Source organism: Geospiza fortis, unplaced genomic scaffold (genome assembly GCF_000277835.1).
Source record: "Geospiza fortis unplaced genomic scaffold, GeoFor_1.0 scaffold27, whole genome shotgun sequence".
Taxonomy (NCBI): Eukaryota; Metazoa; Chordata; class Aves; order Passeriformes; family Thraupidae; genus Geospiza; species Geospiza fortis.
The window spans coordinates 5,721,809-5,744,400 of NW_005054329.1; the positions used below are offsets into that span (position 1 = coordinate 5,721,809).

General features: G+C 44.3%; 1 protein-coding gene across 1 annotated transcript in view; it reads left to right on the forward strand.

The window, feature by feature from the left end:
• The first annotated feature begins 500 nt into the window (after positions 1 to 500).
• DNM1 (dynamin 1) overlaps positions 501 to 22,592 on the forward strand; it is a 45,935-nt gene continuing 23,843 nt past the window's right edge. Inside the window, exons 1-15 of the mRNA XM_031057308.1 lie at positions 501 to 532; positions 4,707 to 4,780; positions 5,323 to 5,472; positions 5,846 to 6,049; positions 6,554 to 6,652; positions 7,333 to 7,493; positions 8,350 to 8,492; positions 8,571 to 8,706; positions 9,859 to 9,926; positions 10,941 to 11,079; positions 19,108 to 19,194; positions 19,382 to 19,452; positions 19,916 to 19,967; positions 21,180 to 21,191; positions 22,447 to 22,560. Of these exons, the coding sequence (XP_030913168.1) occupies positions 501 to 532; positions 4,707 to 4,780; positions 5,323 to 5,472; positions 5,846 to 6,049; positions 6,554 to 6,652; positions 7,333 to 7,493; positions 8,350 to 8,492; positions 8,571 to 8,706; positions 9,859 to 9,926; positions 10,941 to 11,079; positions 19,108 to 19,194; positions 19,382 to 19,452; positions 19,916 to 19,967; positions 21,180 to 21,191; positions 22,447 to 22,560 (1,542 nt within the window). The remainder of the gene's footprint in view (positions 533 to 4,706; positions 4,781 to 5,322; positions 5,473 to 5,845; positions 6,050 to 6,553; positions 6,653 to 7,332; positions 7,494 to 8,349; positions 8,493 to 8,570; positions 8,707 to 9,858; positions 9,927 to 10,940; positions 11,080 to 19,107; positions 19,195 to 19,381; positions 19,453 to 19,915; positions 19,968 to 21,179; positions 21,192 to 22,446; positions 22,561 to 22,592) is intronic.

A 22,592-nucleotide genomic window follows, 5' to 3' on the forward strand; every position in this document is an offset into this window, starting at 1 on the left:
TGTGGTTATCACTTCTGATATCATGGCTACAGGGTCAAAAAGAGATTTGCAAACACCAGATTGCTGGAATGAAACAGCACTGTAAATGCTACAGGAATCTCTAAGCCTTAGAGCACAAACCTAAAGCAGTGAGCTGACACTTGTGGCAAAGCATGAAGGGACAGACTGGCTCATGCAATCACTTGTCTTGTACTTATCAGGATTTCAGAGCATTTATTCCAGCAAAGCTGGTGGAGCAGGCACAACATGCCCCTAACAGTCACTGAGATGCTCAAAGAATTGCTTCTCCTCCTCCAGAGATCTCAGTGTCTCATTTCACAGGAAAACATCAGATCCAAGTGTTTGACCAAAGGAGTAAACAAACATTCTTTGGTCTGAGCAAACTGTGTGTATGTGTGGACACAAATGTGCCCCTACTGCAGCAAACTAACTCATCTAAATATCTTTTAATGGACAGTCACATTTTCTTCAGTGCAGCACAATGAATAAACACAAGCAACATGTCTGAAAGTTTCAGTGTGTGCCTCTTCAGGTAATCCCAAGCTTTCCATATGGGTATGTGTCCTACTTTTTTTGATTGCACCTCTCTTTGCTTCCTTTTCCATACAATATATGTTGATTTATACAAGCAGTTTGTCAATTTCCTTTGTTTTATGAATAGTTTGGGCAAAGTGTCTTTGGTTGATGCTACTTTTAACTTCTAATCCTTTGTATTGTGCAAGTCATTAAATGAGTTCTGAAACTTGTTTATAGAACAGAGGTGGTTTTTTTGGTCACTAATAGCCACTAATAACGTTTCTGTTCTGTAGGATTCTAAGTTACCTAATGCATGAAGGCTTTTCATAGATAGTGTCTGGTTTTAGTTAAAAGCCTCAAACAAACAAACAACAAAACAATTAAGGAAAGCCCAATTCCCAGTGCTCTGATTATAAATGTATTGTTGCATGACATCAAGATTGCTTTAATGTGTTTTCAAGGTGTTTGGATTTTATTTTGGTATTGCTCTACAGTAGTTGCCTTCGCTTTAATATTTTTTTACTGCATTAAGAATGCAGCTTTCAGCCCAAATCTGCACTCTCATGCAGCTCTGCATATGAAAATGGTAATAAGACTGGAGGGGATGCTGTGATTGTGCTTGCCCTGAGGTAGCTAGTCAAGAACATGTGTAAGCACTTCAGAACTGAGCAATGCAAAATACACAATAAATGCCTTTTCAGGTCATTTCCCTGCCTGAACTCTTTCAGCTTGAGACCTGTTAAGATTTGCATCCTTGGTTCTTTTTGTTGCCTTGGTTTAGAAGAGGAGATCTATCTCTGGCCAAGAATTCACCTACCTCAGTATTCTCTTTGCCTGTTGTTAATAAAAAAATGAGTGTGAAATATATAGAAATAAGTCTTCCAATAAGTGATGTTTTGGGAAATGTAGTTACCTGAGCCTAGTTTTCCAACCTTGATAAAATGCTTGGAATTACATTGCTAGAACTGATAGCTCAATATCTTGATTCAGAATTTTGAGTCAATAGCTAAGAAAGCTACAAGCAAATTAAGTATTTATATTCCCTGAATACAGCTCTGTCTGTTTTAGCTGCTACTTTGTGTATTTTCTAGATGAAGCCTAGCCTGGAGGAGTGGCACAGTGTTGTATTCCTGCCTTAAAGCACAGGAAATCAAATGTTGTCGTGCACTTCTGTGTGTTACAAACAAAGAAACAGAAAAAGGATTTCCCAGTTGTTAAGATAAAGAGTGAAAGAGGAAAACAAGGGAGTTGGTGCCCTCAACCTGAGTAACATAATGCAGGCACTCATGTATAGTGGTGAATGTAGTGAGGCTCTGCTGTCATGCTACAGCCGCCTTGTCTCAGCACTCAAAGCCTTTATAACATTTTATCTCTGAAGACTTATTCCATCTTTCTTTTTCCTCCCTCAGCCTTTTACATCTCCCCTGCTGGAAGTGAATAAGCCATTTTAACCCCTCTGCTCTTTCCTGCCTAGGTCACCTGGCAGTGTTGTGGTTTTTACTTGGTGTGTTGTATTCCTGATTCCAGCTTGGTGTCATCACTTTGGGCTGCTCTTTTGGAGCAATAACTGTGTGTGTAGCTCTTCCTTCAGGCTCTGAAGTGAGCTCAGACTGTTGTCTGTGCCACACGTGCTCTGTGGTTTTATTTATTTGCAGCAGCAGTTTGTGCACCCTGCAAGAGGGCAGGCAGGGCTCTCCACTCCTGCTGCTCCTCAGCACTCAGGCAGCTCCCCATGGAATTTACTAATCCTTACCTTTTGCTTTCTATGATTTGAAAGGCTTAGCTGGAGCTGGAGGAGGAAGGAGTTTTTCCAACAGACTGTAGAGAGACATTAAATGAAGAATAGGAAATAATATGGGTACAATGGGTTAATACTACATAAATTGTAGGTTTTTTGTAATAAAGCTATTTGGCTGTGACTCCTGATAGGAGTCAAGTGTAGAGAATATTTGAAAGTTGAACTGCATGTACCTCCCAGTAGTTTGTGGGTAAGAACACACATTCATTTTCTGATATTAGGGATCAGATTTGCATGTATTTTCACTCAGAACTACAGCAGCACTAAAGATTCTTGGTTTAGGTGACAAAATCTTCCATATTGATTTATTGTCTTGTCCTCTAGAGGACTTGGGGGTTTTTCCTTGAAATAGCCTGAGAGCTACTTAAGTTAACAAATAAATTGGATCTTTTTAAAATAATGCTGGAACCTAATGCCATAGGCTTTTTATCTTTTTGTCTTGAGATTTTTTTTCTTAGTAGCTGTGATAAGGACAGCAGAGAAATTGGGATTTTAACCAAAGCAGAAAGTTCCAGGAAAACAGAGTGCAGCATGAATAGGATCTTGCTTCCTATTGATTTCTTGCTTATAAATGCAAGTGGTCCTTTTTCTACAGTAAAGCAAGATTTGATACTGCAAGTTGGAAACCAATAACTAGAGGACTGTCTTGGTGTGCTGGAAAGGGAATCTGTAGTAATATGATTCCTTTTTCTCAGGTATAAGTTAAAAAAAAATCAGTGGAACGCAAATGGATTTGTTATGCTCACAACTGATACAAGGATAGGACTTTTCCACATATTGACCACAGACATCTATATAGGAATGGAGCTGATGCAACAGAAAACTGTTAGAATGATGCAGTTTCTCAGAGATTCCAGGGTTAATGCCACTGGAATGGAAAAACTAAAGCTGTATTATTTGAAAATCAAATGAAAGGCAATCCCCAGTTAACTCGTTATACTTCTGGAAAGTCTAAAATAATGAGAATGAGTTTCAGTCTAATTTTAACTGAAGTTCCATTACTCCTGACTTAGTAATTAACAGGTGATATTTTTATTTGAAGTGTTAGAGGATATACAGTGCCTCCTTACACTCATTTCACTTGAACCTAGTCTTCAGTTTTTGATATTACCAAGTTATTCTGACATTCCCACAGATGGGGAATTACTTTTATAGCCGAGAAAATGGAAACACAGAGAAGCAGAATAACTTGCATAGGGTTACACAGGAAATGATTGGCCAGACCAGGAGCTGAGACAGGGCTGCTCAAGGCCTTGTCTGAAACAGAAACTCACTTCTCATCTTCATGGACTTTGTCAGTCTTAAGTTCATGCAGGAGTAAGAGGAATACCTCAAAGCGGAGAGCCCTGGATTTGTCATGCAGCAGAGTCAATAGTTGCTCCTGAATCAGCAAAATTATTCCTTGCCACAGTTATGAGGGGAAGGAGAATCAGTTCTGAAGGGAAGGAGGATTGTCTGCCAGAACCCTGCCAGTGTAGGCAGGGCTTCTTTTAACACAGAATGTTATGTTCATGCTGTAGGAAACATATTTTGAAGTTATGCTTCTCCCAGTAGGTGAGGAAGCAATTGATTATATTTTCAGAACTGCTCAGTGGCTCTTGAAGAGCCACATGAACAGCCAAGTAGTAGAAAAGCAGACCACAAACTAGCAAGGTCATCAGCAGATGCAGTGAGCACGCCTAGCTTTGGATTGGAAAAAAAGGAAAAGCAAAGGAGAACTGGTGGGCTCTGGCTGCTAAGTCAGCATTTGGAGAGTGTTAGTACAAGGCTGCTTTTCCTTGAAATTACTTGACGTACACAAAAATTCGGGATTCTTTTAAATACAGAAAGAAACTGCTACTTTTGCCTTGGCAATACTGATATCTTGATAGTTATAGCCAGGAAGGGACCCTGTGTGGAGACAAGTCTTTGGCTGTTGGTTATTTTCTCAGTTGTATCACGTGGTGTTTGCACACTGGGACAGCGTGGTGTCTTCTCAAGCCTCAAGTGCAGGGTGTGAGTGAATTTTGTAATTGTTTTTGCCAAAAGGAGGCATGCTAGTTCTTTGGCTCTGTGTCAGCTTCTCTTTTCTTTCTGAAAGATGAAAGTGTATTTTTTTTCCAAAGTACAGACAGCTATATTAAATGGGCTTGTTAGCTAACTTGGAACTTCAGCTGAAGGAGATGTACTGCCACAGACATTATTAGAGGGACTGTACTGTGAGCATAAACTGCTTCAGAACAAGCTCTTGCCCTTCTCAAGGAGAGGCATTTTGTTTTTAGTGACTTAAACTTTTTTGTGCTCATAGCTGGGACTCCCCCTTAGAGTCCATGTACACTTATAGAAACAGAAAAGCTGTAAAAAGGGAAGGAAACAATCACACACTCATCCAAAACTTCCTGTTTCATTGCAGGGACTTTCTGCCACGTGGATCTGGCATCGTAACCAGGCGCCCACTGGTCCTTCAGCTGGTCAATGCCAGCACAGGTATGTGAGCTCCCTTCCCCTGTGTGTCCAGCTGGATTGCTGGCTGTCCTAGTCAGGAAGGTCTTATTTGATCACTGGAGAAAATAAATAAGGCTTTTCCCGAGGAAAAATGACCTGCAGCCTTTTTGCCTGTTTAACATCTAATGCATTAAGTGTTGAGAAGCAAAATGCTTCTTAATGTTTTTTTTGATTGTTTTAATTTATTATTCAAGACTTCATGCACACACATCATAATTTACCATGCCTATGCAGCTGTGACTCTCTATTAGTAAGACCTAAAAGCCAGAGGACCCTGCTGAAAATGTAGTGAATTAAGGGGGGTGATGATGTTGGGCTCAATTGAATTATCTCAGGTGTTGACCACATAAATGTGACTGCAGTAACTACTGTTCCAACCTGCAAACTCTGTTGGGAAAGGCCCTAGCCGGACTTCGTCCCTTCAATTGTGTTTTGTTGTGTTGTGCTTCAGGATGCTTTCATCACACTTCTGGATGTTTCTCTGATTTTGGTGACTATTTCTGACTCTACTTCTGTTTACATAGAATATGGCGAGTTCCTACACTGCAAAGGAAAGAAATTCACTGATTTTGAAGAGGTCCGTTTGGAGATTGAGGCTGAAACAGATCGTGTTACTGGCTCCAACAAAGGGATTTCCCCTGTGCCCATCAATCTCCGAGTCTACTCTCCCCATGGTGAGTCCTAATGCAGAGGGACCAACTCTTCTAGAAGGCTCTGCACCCCGTTGTAATTGAAAACAAAGTACTGTCATCCCTCCCTGTTCAGTGCAGCATATGTGGAAGGACTTTGAGGGCACAATTTTCCTGATCAGTGTGAAAACAAGTGATTTAAAGGGGAGGGTGATGAGATCATTGACAATCACAGTAGAAACAACCTGCAACTGGTTCTTACTGACCCATAACAAGAAGGAAATAGAAAGCTTTGTGTGCTTTTGTGTGCACATCTCTTATCCCTTATTGGAGTCACTTTAACTACAGGTGGTATTTAAAGATCAGAATATTCCTACCTTAACAATCTCTTGTGCTAACTCCTGTGTCCTGTGTCTAGTCTTGAACCTGACCTTGGTGGATCTTCCGGGTATGACAAAAGTCCCTGTAGGGGATCAGCCCCCTGACATCGAGTTCCAGATCCGAGACATGCTCATGCAGTTTGTCACCAAAGAGAACTGCCTCATCTTAGCAGTATCCCCAGCCAACTCGGATCTGGCCAATTCTGATGCCCTGAAGATTGCAAAGGAGGTGGATCCCCAAGGTAAATGTCTCCTGATTTATCCTGGCATTACTAGACAGGGTCTGATTTTCATTTGGTTGTGATTAGCCCAGTAGCTGTGGCTCATGTCTGTTGTCTTGGGATGTATTTTCACCAACATTCTTCTGAGAGGTATTAGTGAGTGTTAACAGTTGCTGTAGTAGAAATTTCGTTACTCCCGTTTTCTTAATTTGTCTAAGCCCCATTTCTAAAGAGTTGAAGGATTTCCTTTCCTTTAATCATTTGCATTTGGCCTAAAAAGAACTAGGAAAATATACACTAAAATCCTTTTCTGCTGTGGCATAGCTTGTGCATTTAGCAGGATACAACCGAGAACTGATTTTTGTCTGTTTTGCTCTTGTGGCCTCTTGTACATGATAGGAGCTGTAATGTGTGACTTCAAGAGCCCTTGGGTAGCTAAGTAGGGCAATCTATAAGCTCTGTGAACAGAGGAAAATAATACATGAGTCATTTGCTGATCAAGTATGTTGTGTTTTTTTCCCATAGGCCAACGCACCATTGGGGTCATCACCAAGCTGGATCTTATGGATGAAGGAACTGATGCACGAGATGTGTTAGAAAACAAATTGCTTCCCCTCCGTAGGGGTAGGTTTCCTCGTGCTTTGCCCATGATCTCCTTCCTCTGTTTTCCCTGTGTGAGGTGTCCTGGCCTCATCCTCTTCCTCCTTTCCCTTCTTATAACATTTCTTACCACTTGTGGTTAAACCATCTCTGTTCCAACCTAGAAGTGAGAAAAGTTGGGAAACAGGGCTCAGTCATGCTGTTAACAGGAATTTTTTAAGTATTTATACCTTGATATGTTGTCCTAGCAGGAACACACTTATGCTCTTATTTTTACTTTTTCTTTCCTCCTTTCATTAAGGCAAACTGTGAAAGATGTCTAAAACACTTCCCTTTCTGCCACAGTAAAGAGATTAAATAATTCTTGGCTGTGGTACTTGCTGTGGCCATGGCAAAAGTACCTGTGCTAAGGACTCATAAAAGGAGAGTCTGAAATAAATGAGACTGGAGTGTGCTTTGTTTTAGGAGAACAGTAACAAATAAGCTAATTCTCTGTTCCATACTCATTTTTGTCCTGCATACCAAAACATCAGAACCTGGGCCATTCAAGGAAAGTCTAATTTTAAACTCTTCCAGTTGCCCCTAATAATGTGCCACTACTAGAATCCCCCTTTTGTAATGCTGCTGGCTGAGTAACTTCCTTTTCAAGTCTGGGTTTTATTTACATCCTTGCAGCTATCTGATCTCTAACCCCACTCTCACAGGTTACATTGGTGTGGTCAACAGAAGTCAGAAGGACATAGATGGCAAGAAGGACATTCAGGCAGCTCTGGCTGCAGAGAGGAAGTTTTTTCTCTCCCACCCAGCCTACAGACACATGGCTGATCGCATGGGAACCCCATTCCTGCAGAAAGTTCTGAACCAGGTACTGTCCACAGTCAGGAACTGCTGCCCATGGTGTCACTGGCTGTGAAACACATTGAGGCCAATAATGGAGCTTGCACCCCAAAGGCAGAGCACTGATTTGTCCTTTCACTTTCAGTAGTTGGTTTGTGGTATAATACACTATCAAGATGCAAGGTCTTTCTGGCTAAATTAAAAGATACCTTCTAAATTCTAGTGATCTCTGTACCTAGCAGTATTTGTGTGTTACTGATAGTTATTTCCCATCTCTTGAGGCTATCTATTTTTCATACAGCAGCAATTTACTGTTGCTTCCTTCTCTGCCCCCTTGAAATACTCTCTGAAATGGAGAGAGTCTCTTTCCTATTTCTCCTTATTCAAATATTCATCTTCAAACTGGAGTTTCCCACAAAGCTGTGCTTTGTGGAAACCCTCTTACTGGAGCCTCATGAATGGTTTTGGCTCCTTCCACCTTACCTTTTCACCCTTTTTTTTTTTTAAGGCTTTACCACCACATTGGGTGTCAATAGTTTGCTAATCTGAAGGCAGAGTAGCCTTTACCCTCATGTAAAAAGCAAATGCTAATACTTTAATGTGAAGTTTATTCTTGGGTTTGGTTTGTGTGGATGGGAGTTTTGAACCATACTAGAAGGTAAACTGAAGGTCAAGAGTAGAGGGGGCAATAGGCAGGAGCTAGGTAGGGGGAATACCTTCAGCTCATAACTGGTATTTGTCCTGGGATTGACATTTTGTTACGACCACACAGAAGAATTGAACACAGAGAGGAGCTTTCATCTTTTTTATAGTGTGGAGGCAGCAAACTCTTCCCAGCAAGTACCTAGAGGTTTATTGTCATGTTAAACCTTCTTCTTGTGCAGCAACTGACCAACCACATCCGTGACACACTGCCAGGGCTGCGGAACAAGCTCCAGAGCCAGCTCCTGTCCATTGAGAAGGAGGTGGAGGAGTACAAGAACTTTCGCCCCGATGACCCTGCTCGCAAGACCAAAGCTCTGCTTCAGTGAGTGGCCTCGGTGTCCCTCCCTGGAAAGGCCTGCTCAGCAATGAGCTCTGCTTCATGCTCTTGGTTTTCTTTCAGGATGGTCCAGCAGTTTGCTGTAGACTTTGAGAAACGCATTGAAGGCTCTGGAGACCAAATTGACACCTATGAGCTGTCGGGAGGAGCTCGGATCAACCGCATCTTCCACGAGCGTTTCCCCTTTGAGCTGGTGAAGGTACTGCTTCCCCTTGCTGCTGACATACACTTTTTGTTTCCTGTTGTATGTTACTACTTCTGTCTGTCTCCTCGCTCCTCTTGCTATATTTCATCAGTGGACTTTCTCTTCAGCTACTTTGTTTCATGGTTTTCTCTTTTATCACCTTTTTTCACTTGTTTGTCTCCTTTATTGGGATCTTCCCATAGTGCTGACTTTCCCCTCTGTCCCTGTTTCTGTGACAGAACTTAACTTCTTCTGAGCTAAATGACAATGTTTTTTTGGACTTGATTCCTAGATGCTAAATTGAGTGTGAAAAATCACTTTAACAGAACCCATGGTAAATCAATGACTGAATGCCCTCACAGATATGTCAAAGCTACTATGACTGAATTTCATGTGGAAGGAATGGTGCTGAAACTTGTACTTCTTGATCCTGAGCATAAGACTCGATCTAAAGTTGGACTCATAGATACCTAAGAAGCAGGAAAAATAATTGTAGGTATACCTGGTGTTACTTCTGTCTGGCCCTATCAATGGCCTGGAGGTGGGAGTGCTATAGAAACTGTACTCACCTCTTAACAGTGGAAGAGGATTCTTATTGACAAACAGTTTTCTTGGATGGTGAAGTACACTAACCTGATCAGGATAGGTACTGAAAATCTTTTTATGGTGTCAGTTGGAACAAACTTAAGAGCAGATCTTTCTGCTTCAGTATTTTTTGCATTGGCTTTCTTTTTTTCACATTTGAATAAGATGAGGCCTTTCTACTGAAATAAACAGCCTTGTGTTAGATTTGTGATTCACACAAAATGTTTTATCCATTTGTGGTGTTCACTGAAAAAGCAGCTGCCAAGATCTCTTGCTAAATGTTGTGAGGCAAACCAATTTTCTTTAGAAAGCCATCTAACACTTCAATCCTAGTGCTTTACCTCAAAGAACCTCCTTAAGAGCAGCTGGAGCATCTGTAAATGGAGGCCCATAGCTATTCATGTGTGTACAGGGTGTCCTGCTTTGGCCACAGCAGTTTTGTGGCTGGACTCATTAGCCCAAGTGTTGGATACAATCTCGTGTGTCACATGGTAGTGCTGGCATGGGACCTCTTCTCTTCAAAGTCTGCTGCTGTCCAAACCAATGTCAGAAGGTTTCTGATGGAGTTGTCTCCTGGTGCAGATGGAGTTTGATGAGAAGGAGCTGCGGCGGGAGATCAGCTACGCCATCAAGAACATCCACGGTATCAGGCACGTATCACACACAGGCAGAGCTCTGGCTGAAAAGCCTTGTAAATACTTCTAGACCTTCCAAATGGAGTTGAAGACTTCAGAGGTACGGTAGGTCAGCCAAAGGGGGGGATAAGCTCTGACTTGAATCTGGGAATAGGGGCAGTCATTCAAGAGTTTGCTTTCTTTTCCCATGTGGGAGTCACAGAAGCCTACAAGGTAAAAGCCTGGGTATCTTGACATCTTCTTCATCCTTCCTGGGGCCTTTACATAGGAAAGGGCAGGAAGAGGGATGCAACCTCATACTAGTCCTTTGTTTAGTTAAAACTAAAACATTGATTTTCACACTAACCAGCAGTTAGTTGTTCAAAACAAGTATTGGTACAGAGCCCCTCATCCCCTAGAGATTTGAGGGAACACTGGTGTGCCCATCACCAGGGTCCCACTCACTGGCCCCACATAGTTAGCAAACAGATCTGTATTCCCTTCAGTGTGAAGGTGAGTTGTCAGAAAATGCAGCCCTGAGACCCTGAGTTGTGCTGCTCTTGGGAAGGTGCCCATTGGAGCCCTTCTGCATACAGGGATGTGAACAAACACTGACCTAGATTTATTTTCATTCCTTTCTCTTGGTCAGCTACCAGCTGAACTTGATAAAGGGTATCAGATGTCAGTGTCCTAGCCTTTAAGAAAATCTTCCAGAGCAGGTCTCATCTCCTCCACACCTCTGAGGTCAAATACACTGTGGAGGGGTCAGCCCCTGCCACCCTTAGGCTGAGGTGAAATGGTGACCTGGCTATGGCTGTCCAGCTAAGACTGATTTTGCCCTCAGCATCTCCTTCCTTGCAAATGCCAGGCATCCCTCATTTTTAATGAACTTCAGTCAGGGCTTTTCCAGGGGATGTGACACTTCACAGCCCAAATGTCCCGGGTTTTGGTGATGGTGGTGCCTGCTCCAAGATGTGTGTGTAACTCTGTGACATTCTCCTTGCCCCTTCTCCCTTCCTGCCTTGTCTTGTCCCCATCCTGGGTGTTTAGAACCGGTCTCTTCACACCTGACATGGCCTTTGAGACCATTGTGAAAAAGCAGGTGAAGAAGATTAAAGAACCGTGCCTGAAATGCGTGGACATGGTCATTTCGGAGTTAATCAGTACTGTTAGACAGTGCACCAAGAAGGTAACCAGAGGCAGCATGGAGTTGGCACCTTCCACCTGCTCGCTGGCTGCGGCGCAGCATTGTGACCTGGGCAGGGACTTGCCTGCAGCCACACTTGGTGTTTTCACCACCTCCTCAGCATGACTAGACCTGAGCAGAACCAGCCTGGAGCGATCCAGCCAACAAGCCAAACAGAAAGGAAGCCCTGTAGAATGTGTGCTATGGCCCTGCTCCCTGAATCTTTTAGAGCTGAGGCATTCTGGAGATGTCCTGGCTACCCCTTTGTCTGTAGCATGACTCCTGGTTCCTTTGAAAACCAAGGGTATTTCGCTATGGCTACATTTTTCTTGAAATTTATTATGTTGGTTTATTTTCCAAGCCAGAGACTGGGATTTAAATTGTGTGCCCTCTGTTCTTGTAGAAGTGAGAGGATTAATCCCAGAGTTGCCCTTGGGCGATGTATGGGGCTGAAATTTAGAGCTACAGCACTTACAGTTGTGGGTTGTATCTCAAAGAAAAGTTCCTGTGGTGTTTGGCTTGGTTTCTGGTTGGTTTGGTCCATATCCTGATCTGGAATAGCAGCACATGGCTGAGAAGAAGCAAGTTAGAAATGTTCATCAGCCTCTGGGCTCCATCTGTGCTCTCTTTCTCAAGAGAGAGGACATCAGGCTTTGCCCTTTGGGATCCATCCTGGTATTTTTTGGGATCAAGGGTGGGAGCCTTGATTCTGCCCTTTGGATGTGTCAGCTTTTGTTTTTTAGGTTGGGGTTGAAAGGGAGCAAGATAAGATTACTTGTGTCATTCTTCTCAGCCATGACTTGCTGCTTCAGGCAGGGCTGGGTGCTGGTGAAAAGGCACCTCAGTTAGAACTAGGTGGGCACTGGAGACTGGAATCGCCACTGGCTTTTCAGGTGCAGGTAAATGGGCACTGCAGGAGGTTTCCACAGAGGCTGACCCCCCTCTCAGCAAGGGTGGGGACAGGTGCCCAAGTGGTGACACTTGCCATCCTTGCACAAGTGCCTGGTCCTTAGGGCCAAGAGCCTCTGCAGAAGGGCTCAGGTGTGCAGACACATGCTTTGCCCCCCAGGACAGACTGGGAGAGCAAAGTGGATGCAGTGAGAGGTTGCTCAGGTTCCTAGAGTGCTGGAGGAGCTTCCTTTTTCTGTCCTGCTGTCCTCTCTTGGGGTGTGTGACTGTGGGAAGCACCCAGAAAATTGCCATTAGAGCCTGTTGACAGGTAAGCACAGGCCCTCGGGCTGCCAAGTATCCAGAGTCACCTGCTAACTGGATCAGAAGGGCCCTCCTTTTTTGTGCCCTCTGAAGCTTATTTTGATTTGTTCTCCATCCATCAGTTGCTATTCAAAACTGCCCATTGATTCTTTCTCATTGCATCCTTTTTTCTTCACTTCCAATTTCTTACTTCATTGTTTCTTTTTCATTCCTCTTTTTACTGATAATTTGAGAATAAACCCTCTGTTTTGAAGGCAGCAGTTCCTCAAGTGATCAGGTGGTGGGTACAGCAGGGTGGGAAATATGGGAGGAGAAGAGACTAGATGGATTGGCGGGAAATAGCACAGATTCAGGAATAAAGGATTCCATTTCAGCTTGGATCCTACTGCTAAGGTGTTCATGGTTGACTTCAGTTCTGGTTGCTCTGTGTGTACTCTAGTAGCCATGGTTACAATTTTGTTTATGAGGAAACAAAATACTGTCATTCAGGTGATACTCAGGTATTGTAAGGGACTAATTAAAAAAAAAATCAGACTTCCCCTGAAGTCCGGTGAGGTAAACATCATAACTGGAGCTTAGCTGGGCAACTGGATTAGTAGGAAGCCTCTGCTGGGTCAGAGGATGTGAACTGGGCTCTGGAAATGCTCTTGCTTTGCTCAGAAGAGGCATTGTTGGCACCTGTAGAAAGACCCTTAGGTGAATCCAAATCCTGTAACATATTCCAGCTCTCTGCTGCTTAAAAGGCAGAGTGGTTGTACATGCCCTAATACACGTTGAAGAGTGTTGCTGGTGTTGCTTGGGGACTTGCAGGTGTTATCCACAGAGATGTGAAAGATGAGGTGAAGGAGTAAATACCTGATTTACATGAAGGGGTGGTTATTTATAGCCATCCCAGGATTGTTGGTAGCTGCAGGCACCCCAGGTGTGATTATAAACTGCAGCTTTAGAAAAGCAATATCCCATTCCCATGCCAAGGGGATGTTATTCCCTGAAAGCACTGGCAAAGTAGTAATGGCCCATGGTAAGACAAGTAACTCAGATTGTGTAACAAAGAGCATCCAGTAGAAGCTCTGAAGTGTTAAAAGAAGTGCTGAAAGACTTTTTTTTGGTGCAGTAGTCTTGAATTGGATTGATCTTGGCTATATTTTAGTAACTTTAGTTTCTGTGAACTTTCTGTTCTTTTTGAGTGGAGCCATTGAGAACACAGACCACAAAATATCAATGGAAATTAATAGCTCCTTATAAATCACAGCAGGCCTGTGTTGGGTCTGATGCTGCAGGTATAATGGATGCTTTGTATAGCTGTGGATGTCCTGTAGCACTTTTGCATTTTCCTAAATACTGGGTGCATCTATTCTTACTGAGGAAGCTGATGTTGAAGGGAAGGTGGGTGAGATGAAATAATGTCCTGTAAGTAGAGTGGTTTGCTCACATCCCTGCAACTGAGAGACATCAGTTCAGCTCTCCCAAAACAAGGTGCAAGTGACAGACCTCTGAGGTCTTAGCCTCGCTCCTGTTCAGGCTTCCTGCAGCTGGAATAAGGAAAACTTGGAAGGGAAGTTAACTATGGTGGGAAGGAAAGGGAAATGAGATAAAGAGAAATGATAAATGATGAAACTCTAGGAAAAGGGACAGTGGCTTGCTGGCAAAAAGTTCTGTCTTGAAATCCTAAGAAGCTTTCCTTCAGGAAGTGATCACTTGATCCCTGGGGGCTCCATTCATCCATCTTGCTCCTGACAGCTCACCATTTCACTGGCCCAGCTGCTCCTACCTCATTCCCCCTTTGACACTTCCATTTGCCTGTAGACTCTCCTGATACTTGGCAGTGCACAGGCCCCATAGCAATGCTCACCTGGTTCAGTAAGCTAATGGAATGAACCAAAATCTCACTTCTCATTTTGCCTTGTGTTTTCTCTCTTCTCCCTCTTCCTTCCTTCTTTCTTCCTCCTTCCTGCTCTTTCTCTGCTTTGCTTTCTTCTTCCTCGTTGCTTCCTCCCACCCTTCCCCTGCCATGCAGAACGGGTCTCTTCACGCCTGACCTCGCTTTTGAAGCCATAGTGAAAAAGCAGGTGCAGAAGTTGAAGGAGCCAAGTCTGAAGTGTGTGGATATGGTAGTGAGTGAGCTCACATCCACCATCAGAAAGTGTAGCGAAAAGGTAAAGAAACAAAAAATCAAAGAAAGGTCAATGCCCATCCCCTTCCCACACACTTCCATGCTGTTTCTCCACACACACACACACACACCAGGAACTCCGGGAAATCGAGAGAGAGAAAATTGATATAACAATGCATCTAGAGGAGAGCAGCAACCTGCAGGTACAGGAGCAGTTCAAAGGCAGGCCAAGGGGAGTGGGTGACGCCTCTTTAGCTGAGCAGTGAGCTGGGTCCCAGTGGGTTACTCTGGCATAACTTTTTCCTCTGTTTGGCTCAGTGTGGATCAAACCCTTTGTAAGACCAGTTTGCTGTGCCATTACCTGCACATTTGGAACTTTTTAGTTGTTATTTTAGGACCCCCTTAAATCCAGGTACCCTAGAAAAAGATAAAAAGGCAGAAAAAGACCTCCCACCCCCACAGCATGAGTGGTCTGCACTGCATATTGAACCATGGCATCTACAGAACAGCAGCTGGTTAAAAGTCTGAGGTGCAAGATGTTCTGCAAGGGACATTCAGAGCTCCAAAAGGCTTCGAGAAGAGCTTTTCCAGGCATTACACCCTCTGCATCATTCTCCTGCTGATTTCTCACTCCATGGACTATGCTCAGGGGGAAGTAGTGTGGTGCTTTTCCTTGCTTGCTGTGAACCACAGGAGGTGGAGCCTGAGGGCAGCAGCAGGTGGAGAGTGACAGGAAAGGTGTCAAATACTTCTTGGAGGCTGGGGCAGGAGTGGCTTTGGTTCCCGGGCTGGTTCCTTCCAGGAGAGGGCACCACATGCCTCCTTTAAAAAAAAGGCAGATGTGGCAATTGGTGTTAAACTTACCAGCGAGGGGCCAGAAGAAACATCTGGCACAACAGAAGTATGTTCTGGAAACTAAGTTGGAAAGGAATGTTCCATGGGCTATTTTAGGACTTGGAAATTATGGTTTCCTTCTTCCAGGGTTACAGCCAGACTCACCAGCATTTTGGTGAGCCCTAAATTAGGAAAGAGGGGAAGATAAGAAGTGATGTGAGTTCAGAGTGAGGGCAGAAGATGAGTTAATAAGATCTGGCCCACTTAGAAATGCGGAGCTCATTTCACTTCTGTAAGAACTCATCTTTGACATGCCCCAAGCTCTGCCCAGTCTATTTCTTGAGGAGTCCTGCTGTTGCTATATTGTGGGGTCTGATGTGAGGCAGAGCAACTCCTTCTCAGTCTGTTTCTGATGTGGATTTTTATTTTGGTGGGTGTGATTACTTGCACTGTGTTCTGTATCCAGCTGGTGATGTCTGCTCTGGGTGGGGAGAGAGAAGGGTGATGATAAAAACCCCAGGGGTGTTGAATTCTAGTTTCTCTGTTGGATCATGTCATTAGAGTGGCTGGATACCCACTTGCTCTGTGGATTTTTAATCCATGATGTGATGGATGACCCTGTGAGGATATTCCAAGGTGATGCAACCTGGCTAATCCTGTAAGGAAGGTGATAGTGACACTGTAGGAGACTAATGGTGTGATTAAAGCCAGAGAGGCCAGGGAGGCAGATGTTAGATGTAAAATAACTGCCTCAACGAAAACACATAGCAATAGTCCTGGAAGAAAAAGGAAGGCTTTAGTAATGTTTTAAGTCAAATGTCTGCATGTAGTGAGAAGGTTAATCTTGCCTGTACCTCCCTCTGAAAGAGTAGAAAGAAAGAAAAGGCCACTTAAGGATTACAGCTGGACTGAGATGGGTTCTGTTGCCATAAGGTAGTAACAGCACAGGGACATTAGTTAATTTGCAATATTTATTTTGCATGTTATAGCTCTAACTGCTTGACATGGACAAGAGCATGTGCTATTAGGGGAAGCATCTGGAAAAGGCTACTTTAGGACTGATGCTAATTGTAAGGTAATACCCAGCCTGCCATTTTGTGGACTGATGCTGCATCTAAAAAGATGACAAAAACCTTTAAATTCACCAGAAGTCCTGCAAGGCTTCTGGAAGGAAAGGCTGCTTGGGCTAACACCTCTTGAATTAGCTTAACAGTCCTGTAGCCTTGGTTTGTTGCTGTCCTGAACTGTTGTGTGTTATTGTTTATGTTTTCTCACAATTATTTCATTTCACCTCAGATGGTGAAGAAATCATTGTATGTACAGTTGATAAAGCTGTATAGATTGAATATTATTAGACTATCAAAGAACACAGAAGGTGACAAACCCATCTGTGTTCACAGTACAGTTTTCCTGTATGAAAATTGACTATTTCTTGACTATTAGACAAAGTTGAGGGCTGAAGAAGACAGCCATTAACAGCTGTCCTGTGACTGGCTTGATTCTGAGCTTCTTCCTACTGAAGGGTAGCTCCAAAAGCAGCAGAAAGCTGGTATAAGCATGCTCCCTTACATTTAGGAAGATAATGTTCTAGCTAGTGTTTTTCCAAAAGCAGGAACCTTCTGTGCCAGACTGCACTGCAGTGTCTCACAAGTGCAGGAAAGTCTTGCAAGTCAGCAGCCCTTCAGCTGAAGGTTGATCTCTGGAGTGCTGGCAAGGACTCGTAGAATCTGCAAAGAGGGGAACTAAGGAGCATTGGGACAAATTGGTTTTCAAAGAGGGCTGTAAGCTTGTATTTTGATTAAACAGGAAAATGATGCTAAAGCAGGATGGAAACCCCACTGAGCTGGGACACAATCCCAGGCTGACAGACTTTACCCCTCGAAGGGTCGCCTGCTCTCCTGTCTTTCAGAGTCATGGCATTTCTGGGTGCTGTTTGTCCTGCTGGTGATAACTCCTTGCCCCTCTATACCCTGTTGCATGTTCCTTGGTGGTGTGACATCCTGTGGCTTGTTTATCCTTTCTCCTTGCCCACCCTTGCTGCTCCTGTGCATGCTTGGGGTCAGAAGCGCCTGCATGGGGACCAATGCTGCCAATTTATTTTTGCACATGGATGTTGCTGGACGAGCTGGATTCTGAATAAAGCACTACTTGTTTTGCACTTTGTGTGCATTTGAACTGGTTGGGACTGGGATGGTGGGGGGAGATTTCATGTGGTTTTTGTTTGACTGTGTTTGTTTGTTGATTTTTTTTTAAAATTTGAAGCAAAGAAGCTGAGACTTGCTTGAAGGTTTTCCAACTTCCTGTTTTTTCTGTTTGACATAACTTGCCCATCTATCCTTTGCCAACCCCCCAAAGGAAACAGGAAGCTTTCCCTGTCTGTCTCTGAAGCAACCAGCTGCCTGAACCAAAAGATCATGGAGAACACCCAGTTTCTGCTTTTAAGACAAGGTGGTACTGGGTAACACAAATTCCACTTTTTTTCCTGCCTCTGTGGCCTTCAAAAACAAACTGCACATTTAAAAATAGTGTCAAATCTAGTCCAAATTCCAGTTCTAGGCTATTGCAAATTGTTTGACTGCAAGGGAGCTCAAAGGGTTTGAAACTATTTGTTGGCAGATGTTAGGAATATTGCTGGTGGTTAGTGTGGGTTCTGGCTTCCAGAAGTGATGCTGCACATTTTGAGGCTGTTCTTTGTAGCATGTTATAATTATGTATACAAAAAAAAGGGCAAACCAGTTTAAGAAGAAGATTTCATAAATGGGAGGAACAAAACAAATGCAGTACATGTCTTGGGCAAATGAGATTTTCTTTTTACATATCTCCTTGAGCAGGTATAAAAGACTGATATTGGGAAATACTGTTTGACATCATAGTGAAATTGGAGATAATATTTAGAAAAACAGGGAAAATAGTTTCCCAGGGGATAGGTGAAGTAGCGAAGAAAGGGCTGGATTCTGGATCTAGAGGTTTAATTTCATTTGGCTGTGCTGGGCTTGACCTGAGATGCAACAGTTGTTGCTGTAGGAATCACTAGAGGTTTATGACTCTAGGCAAGAAGGCAGGAGCTGTGGAAACCCAGAGGACTTTAAAGGTGCTGATTCTAGAAGTGCAACTCAGGTATTATCTCTGTAGATAATCTTCCCTTGAAAATCACAGCTACCAGAGTCCTCCTGCTTCTCAGTGTGGGCAGGAAAGGATTCACTCCTCAGTAATGTGGCAAAAAATGTGCTGTAGATGCAATGTGAGCACAGATCTCAGTTATGTAATCCTGCCCCAGCACAGGTAGAAGCAGCTGGATGCCCAGAGCTCGGTGTTTCTTGAAGACATGAAGCCTTGAGCTGCTCAGATCCTGTGTCTCTGCTTGCAGATGTCGGAGAGAGACAGATGCTTTCGCTTAGTCCCTCAGCAAACAGGGACTGAAATCCACTTCACTTCCTAGAGGACTTAACAGGTTGTAAGAACAGGCCATTCACCTGCTTAGCTGCTACAGTGAGATGCTTAACATTTAGAGAAACTACTCATTTAAATGGGAAAAATCCCACCAGCAAGAAGCAGTGCACTTATATCTGGAGTTTGCCAAAAGCCTCATGACAGGAAGAATGTGATGCGTTTGGAGCAGGTCTCTGGTGAGACAGAAAGGTTGCTGCAACACTGAAAAGGGCTTTTCTCTAAAGCCCAGAGCAAGCAGAAATTAACTTTGCCTGCAACGGACCTCCAGGAACTTGGAAAAATCTGTCTGCAAGTCCAGCTTTCTACAACTTCCCTTGAGAGTATCTGGTAGCAAGGTGTATGTGTGCATGTGTACATGTGGGGGGCTGCAGCCCCCTTTTTACCTCCCTTTCCCATGTGCACGTGTTTCCTCTCTCCTGCAGCTCAGCCAGTACCCTCACCTGCGGGAGGAGATGGAGAGGATTGTCACCACCCACATCCGGGAGAGAGAGGGCAGGACCAAGGACCAGGTGGGGATCAGGAGTGTGTGTCGGGGGGGGGAAACTGGCTGGGGGACACCTTTTGAGGATGTCTGAGTTGGGCCTGAGCCAAGGGGTGTCTGGCTGCAGAGGGGATTGGATGAACAGTGTGCAGGGCTCTGTGTGCCCTGTTAGCAGTGTCAGTCACTAACCTCCTGTCTGTGCCTCTCTTTGGCAGGTCATGCTTCTAATAGACATTGAGCTGGCTTACATGAACACAAACCACGAGGATTTCATTGGCTTTGCCAAGTAAGCACCCACCTCCTATTGCCTCCTCTTCTCCACGTGTGTGTCCTGTGGCTCTGTCCTGTAGCTGCTCCAGTATAGGAGGTGCAGAGGGCCCTGGTGCAGATGCTATTGTCCCAAAAATGGTGCAGCAGCTCTCAGTATTGCTTATTTTTTCAGTGGCTCTGGATTGCAAGGCTGGGGTGAGAATAGAGATGCCTGGAAGGGGGTGTTACAGGATTAGATTTGTGTCAGAACAAAAAAACCCAGCAGCTGTGGAGGGTTAGTGACCCAAATGAGGTTCATGTGGGAGCAAGAAGATGAGTAGTCCAGGCTGAGAGAGCAGATGGCAAAAGATTGGGTTATTAAGGCTCGGAAGTCAGTGCTGGGGGGCCCCAGCTGATTGCAGCAGCTATCCAAAGGGAAGGGAATTCAGGTGATCAAGAAGAGCCTTAGAAGTTTTGAATGTCTCTGCTGTTGTTTTCAGTGCTCAGCAGAGGAGCAGCCAGATGAGCAAGAAGAAGGCCGCTGGTAACCAGGTAGGCCAAGTTCCATCTCCTTCACTGCTGCAAGGAGGACATGTTTGCTACCTGGAATCCACCAGGTGGACAAGTGCTGGGCTGGATGCAGCACTGCTCCAAGTTGTTTCATTGTGTTGCCTCTTTTTTGTTGTTTTTAACTCATCAAACTGTTTATAACTGGAGGATAGTGGTTTAGGCTACCTGCAGTCAGGAAGAACTGAGCATCTGGCAGCAATGGAGGGCAATGGCAGCTTGATCATCAAGATCAGGTCTTTCTTTTCTGGTAGAAATCCATATTAATTAATGTTCTGTGAATTCCTGTTTGTTCAGCCCCTTCACTAACTGTGCCAACTCTCCTGCCAAGGTGGGAGGTACAGAACACCAGGTCTGACCTCTTACAGAATTGTTCTTTCTAGTTGTCTTTTCCCATGAGTGGTATCTACTTTCTGAAAAGAGATTTCAAGAGAGTTCATGGGCTCTTTTTCTGAAAAACTTCTCTGGAAGTGTATAATCTCTGTACAGGGAGCTAGAGAGTGATGACAGCCATAGTTGCAGTGGGTTTGTATCAGAATACACCCATGGGAGAAGACAGCAGTGGAGGGGAGGACTTCCCTTAATCCTCCAGGAACTGTAAGGAGTGTACACAGAAGTAAAAAGAGAATAATGACACTTTGTCCCAGATTTGCTGGGGACATGGCAAGGCTATCTTGGCTAGAAGATCTTGGAAACAAAGCCTTACAGGCAGCTTCATAGAGAATGGAAGCAAATGCTTTTTCTTAGTCTTTTAAAAAGACATTCACTCCTGACATCTATCTTCATAACAGAATGTTGGCCACCTCTCCCTGGACATGACGTTGCAGAGTGTTTCAGATTGTTGGCAGGCAGGTGTCCTCAGCAGGTTGGGCTGGCCAGCCAGCCATTTTGGAGCAGCTGTAGGGAATCCCATCCTCTGCAGTCCCTTCCAGTAGAGCTGAGGGTAGAAGAGTGCAAAGGGCAGACTCCGGATCTACCTCTAAAGTGCTTTCGCTTTCCCATTAGCAGATTTATTTTGGGATGGGGGTTGCTTGTGTTAACACCTGGGGTAAAAGATTTGGTACCAGCCTCCAATTTATTTTATTTTATTTTTGAGCCTCTCTTCTCCTGCTCCAGCTTTCCTGGTAATAATCTCTCCTCTCTTTGCTCCTCTCCTGCTCTCTGCTCTGCTGCTGTTGCTATGGTTCCCCTTTGCAGGATGAGATCCTGGTGAGTAGAAGGCCACTCAGCAGGGTGTGCTAATGAACATTAATGTTGCATCTGGGAAGGCAAAACCAGGGCATAAACACATTATTCCCTCTGCTGCCGAATGGGGAGAGGAGGGCAGCTGGCATTAGACACAGATGAAGCAGAAACGAGGTGCACAGGTAGTATGTTGAGGAAGAATTCAGAACTGCGGTACATCTTTCGAGTGGGTGGAGATAGAAAGCAGCAATCCAAGGATATGCAGTTCTGTTCCACTGCCCCCTCCTGTCCACATGGAGAGTAGGACTAGCTCGAGCTTAGAAGGCAGAAGCTGAACATCCGAGGCTCCTATGTTTGCCTTTACAGAGTAAATTGCCAATTAAATGATCCTGTACCTCAGGGCAGGTAACTGGGTAGGCCACCTGGGTAGGTTGCTCACACAATGCAACCAGCTAATACACAGTGCAGTCTCATGGTTTTTCCATGCCAGGAAGTTTTCAGCAAGCATATTCATACAACACAGTACAAATAAAGCATGCAGATGTTTCTGGGTGTGAATAGTGCAGTAACAGTAAAAGCTAATGTCTTTAAGCTGATGCATACCTGCATTTGATTATGGCAAGTGTGGGGTTCTGAACTAGCACTTGGTGAATAGGAGTCCCCTAGAGAGTAATAACCTGGCTTCTTTACAGACTAAACTTCTAGGAACTTGTCTTGCCCAAGATTAATATGACTGCCCAAATACCTGGGTATGCTGAAGTCCAGGATACTAATTCCAGATGCACCATTTTGTTCTGTTATCCTTAGTGACTTCTTTAATTAAACTAAATTCTTTCTGGGGTGCTTGGTTGTGTCCTGAGCTAGTTCCCCCTACCCTGAGTTGAGTGAAGCACTCCACACTTGCAGAAAGGTGTGCTGGTGTCCTGGTTTCCTCTAGATGTGGCCTCTTCTGGGTGTTTTGCTGTGATTTGGTGCTTGTGGATTGTGTCCAAGGCACTCCTGGTGTAGTTCTTTCTGTATCTCTTTCCTCTTGGCAGAGGGTATAATGCACAGCACTGCCAGGTTCCTTCCTGCCTCCTTTTTATGCTGTTCCTGGCCCTTTTGGGGCAATGACCTCCACTGGCCAGTTGAATGGGGGCTCTTCTGGCAGCAGCAGAGAGCACCATGTTCCTTGTCTTTCCATACTGCTCTGCATGTAGGGATACCCTTGGATCCCTCCTCTGTCACCTGAGGCCAGGAATGATTGTCCTTGTTAATGCTCACTGCTTCCACCCCTCAGGTGATCCGGAAAGGCTGGCTCACCATCAACAACATTGGGATCATGAAGGGTGGCTCCAAGGAGTATTGGTTTGTCCTGACAGCAGAGAACCTCTCCTGGTACAAGGATGATGAGGTGAGTATCTCAACTCTGCTGCTCAAGTCTCA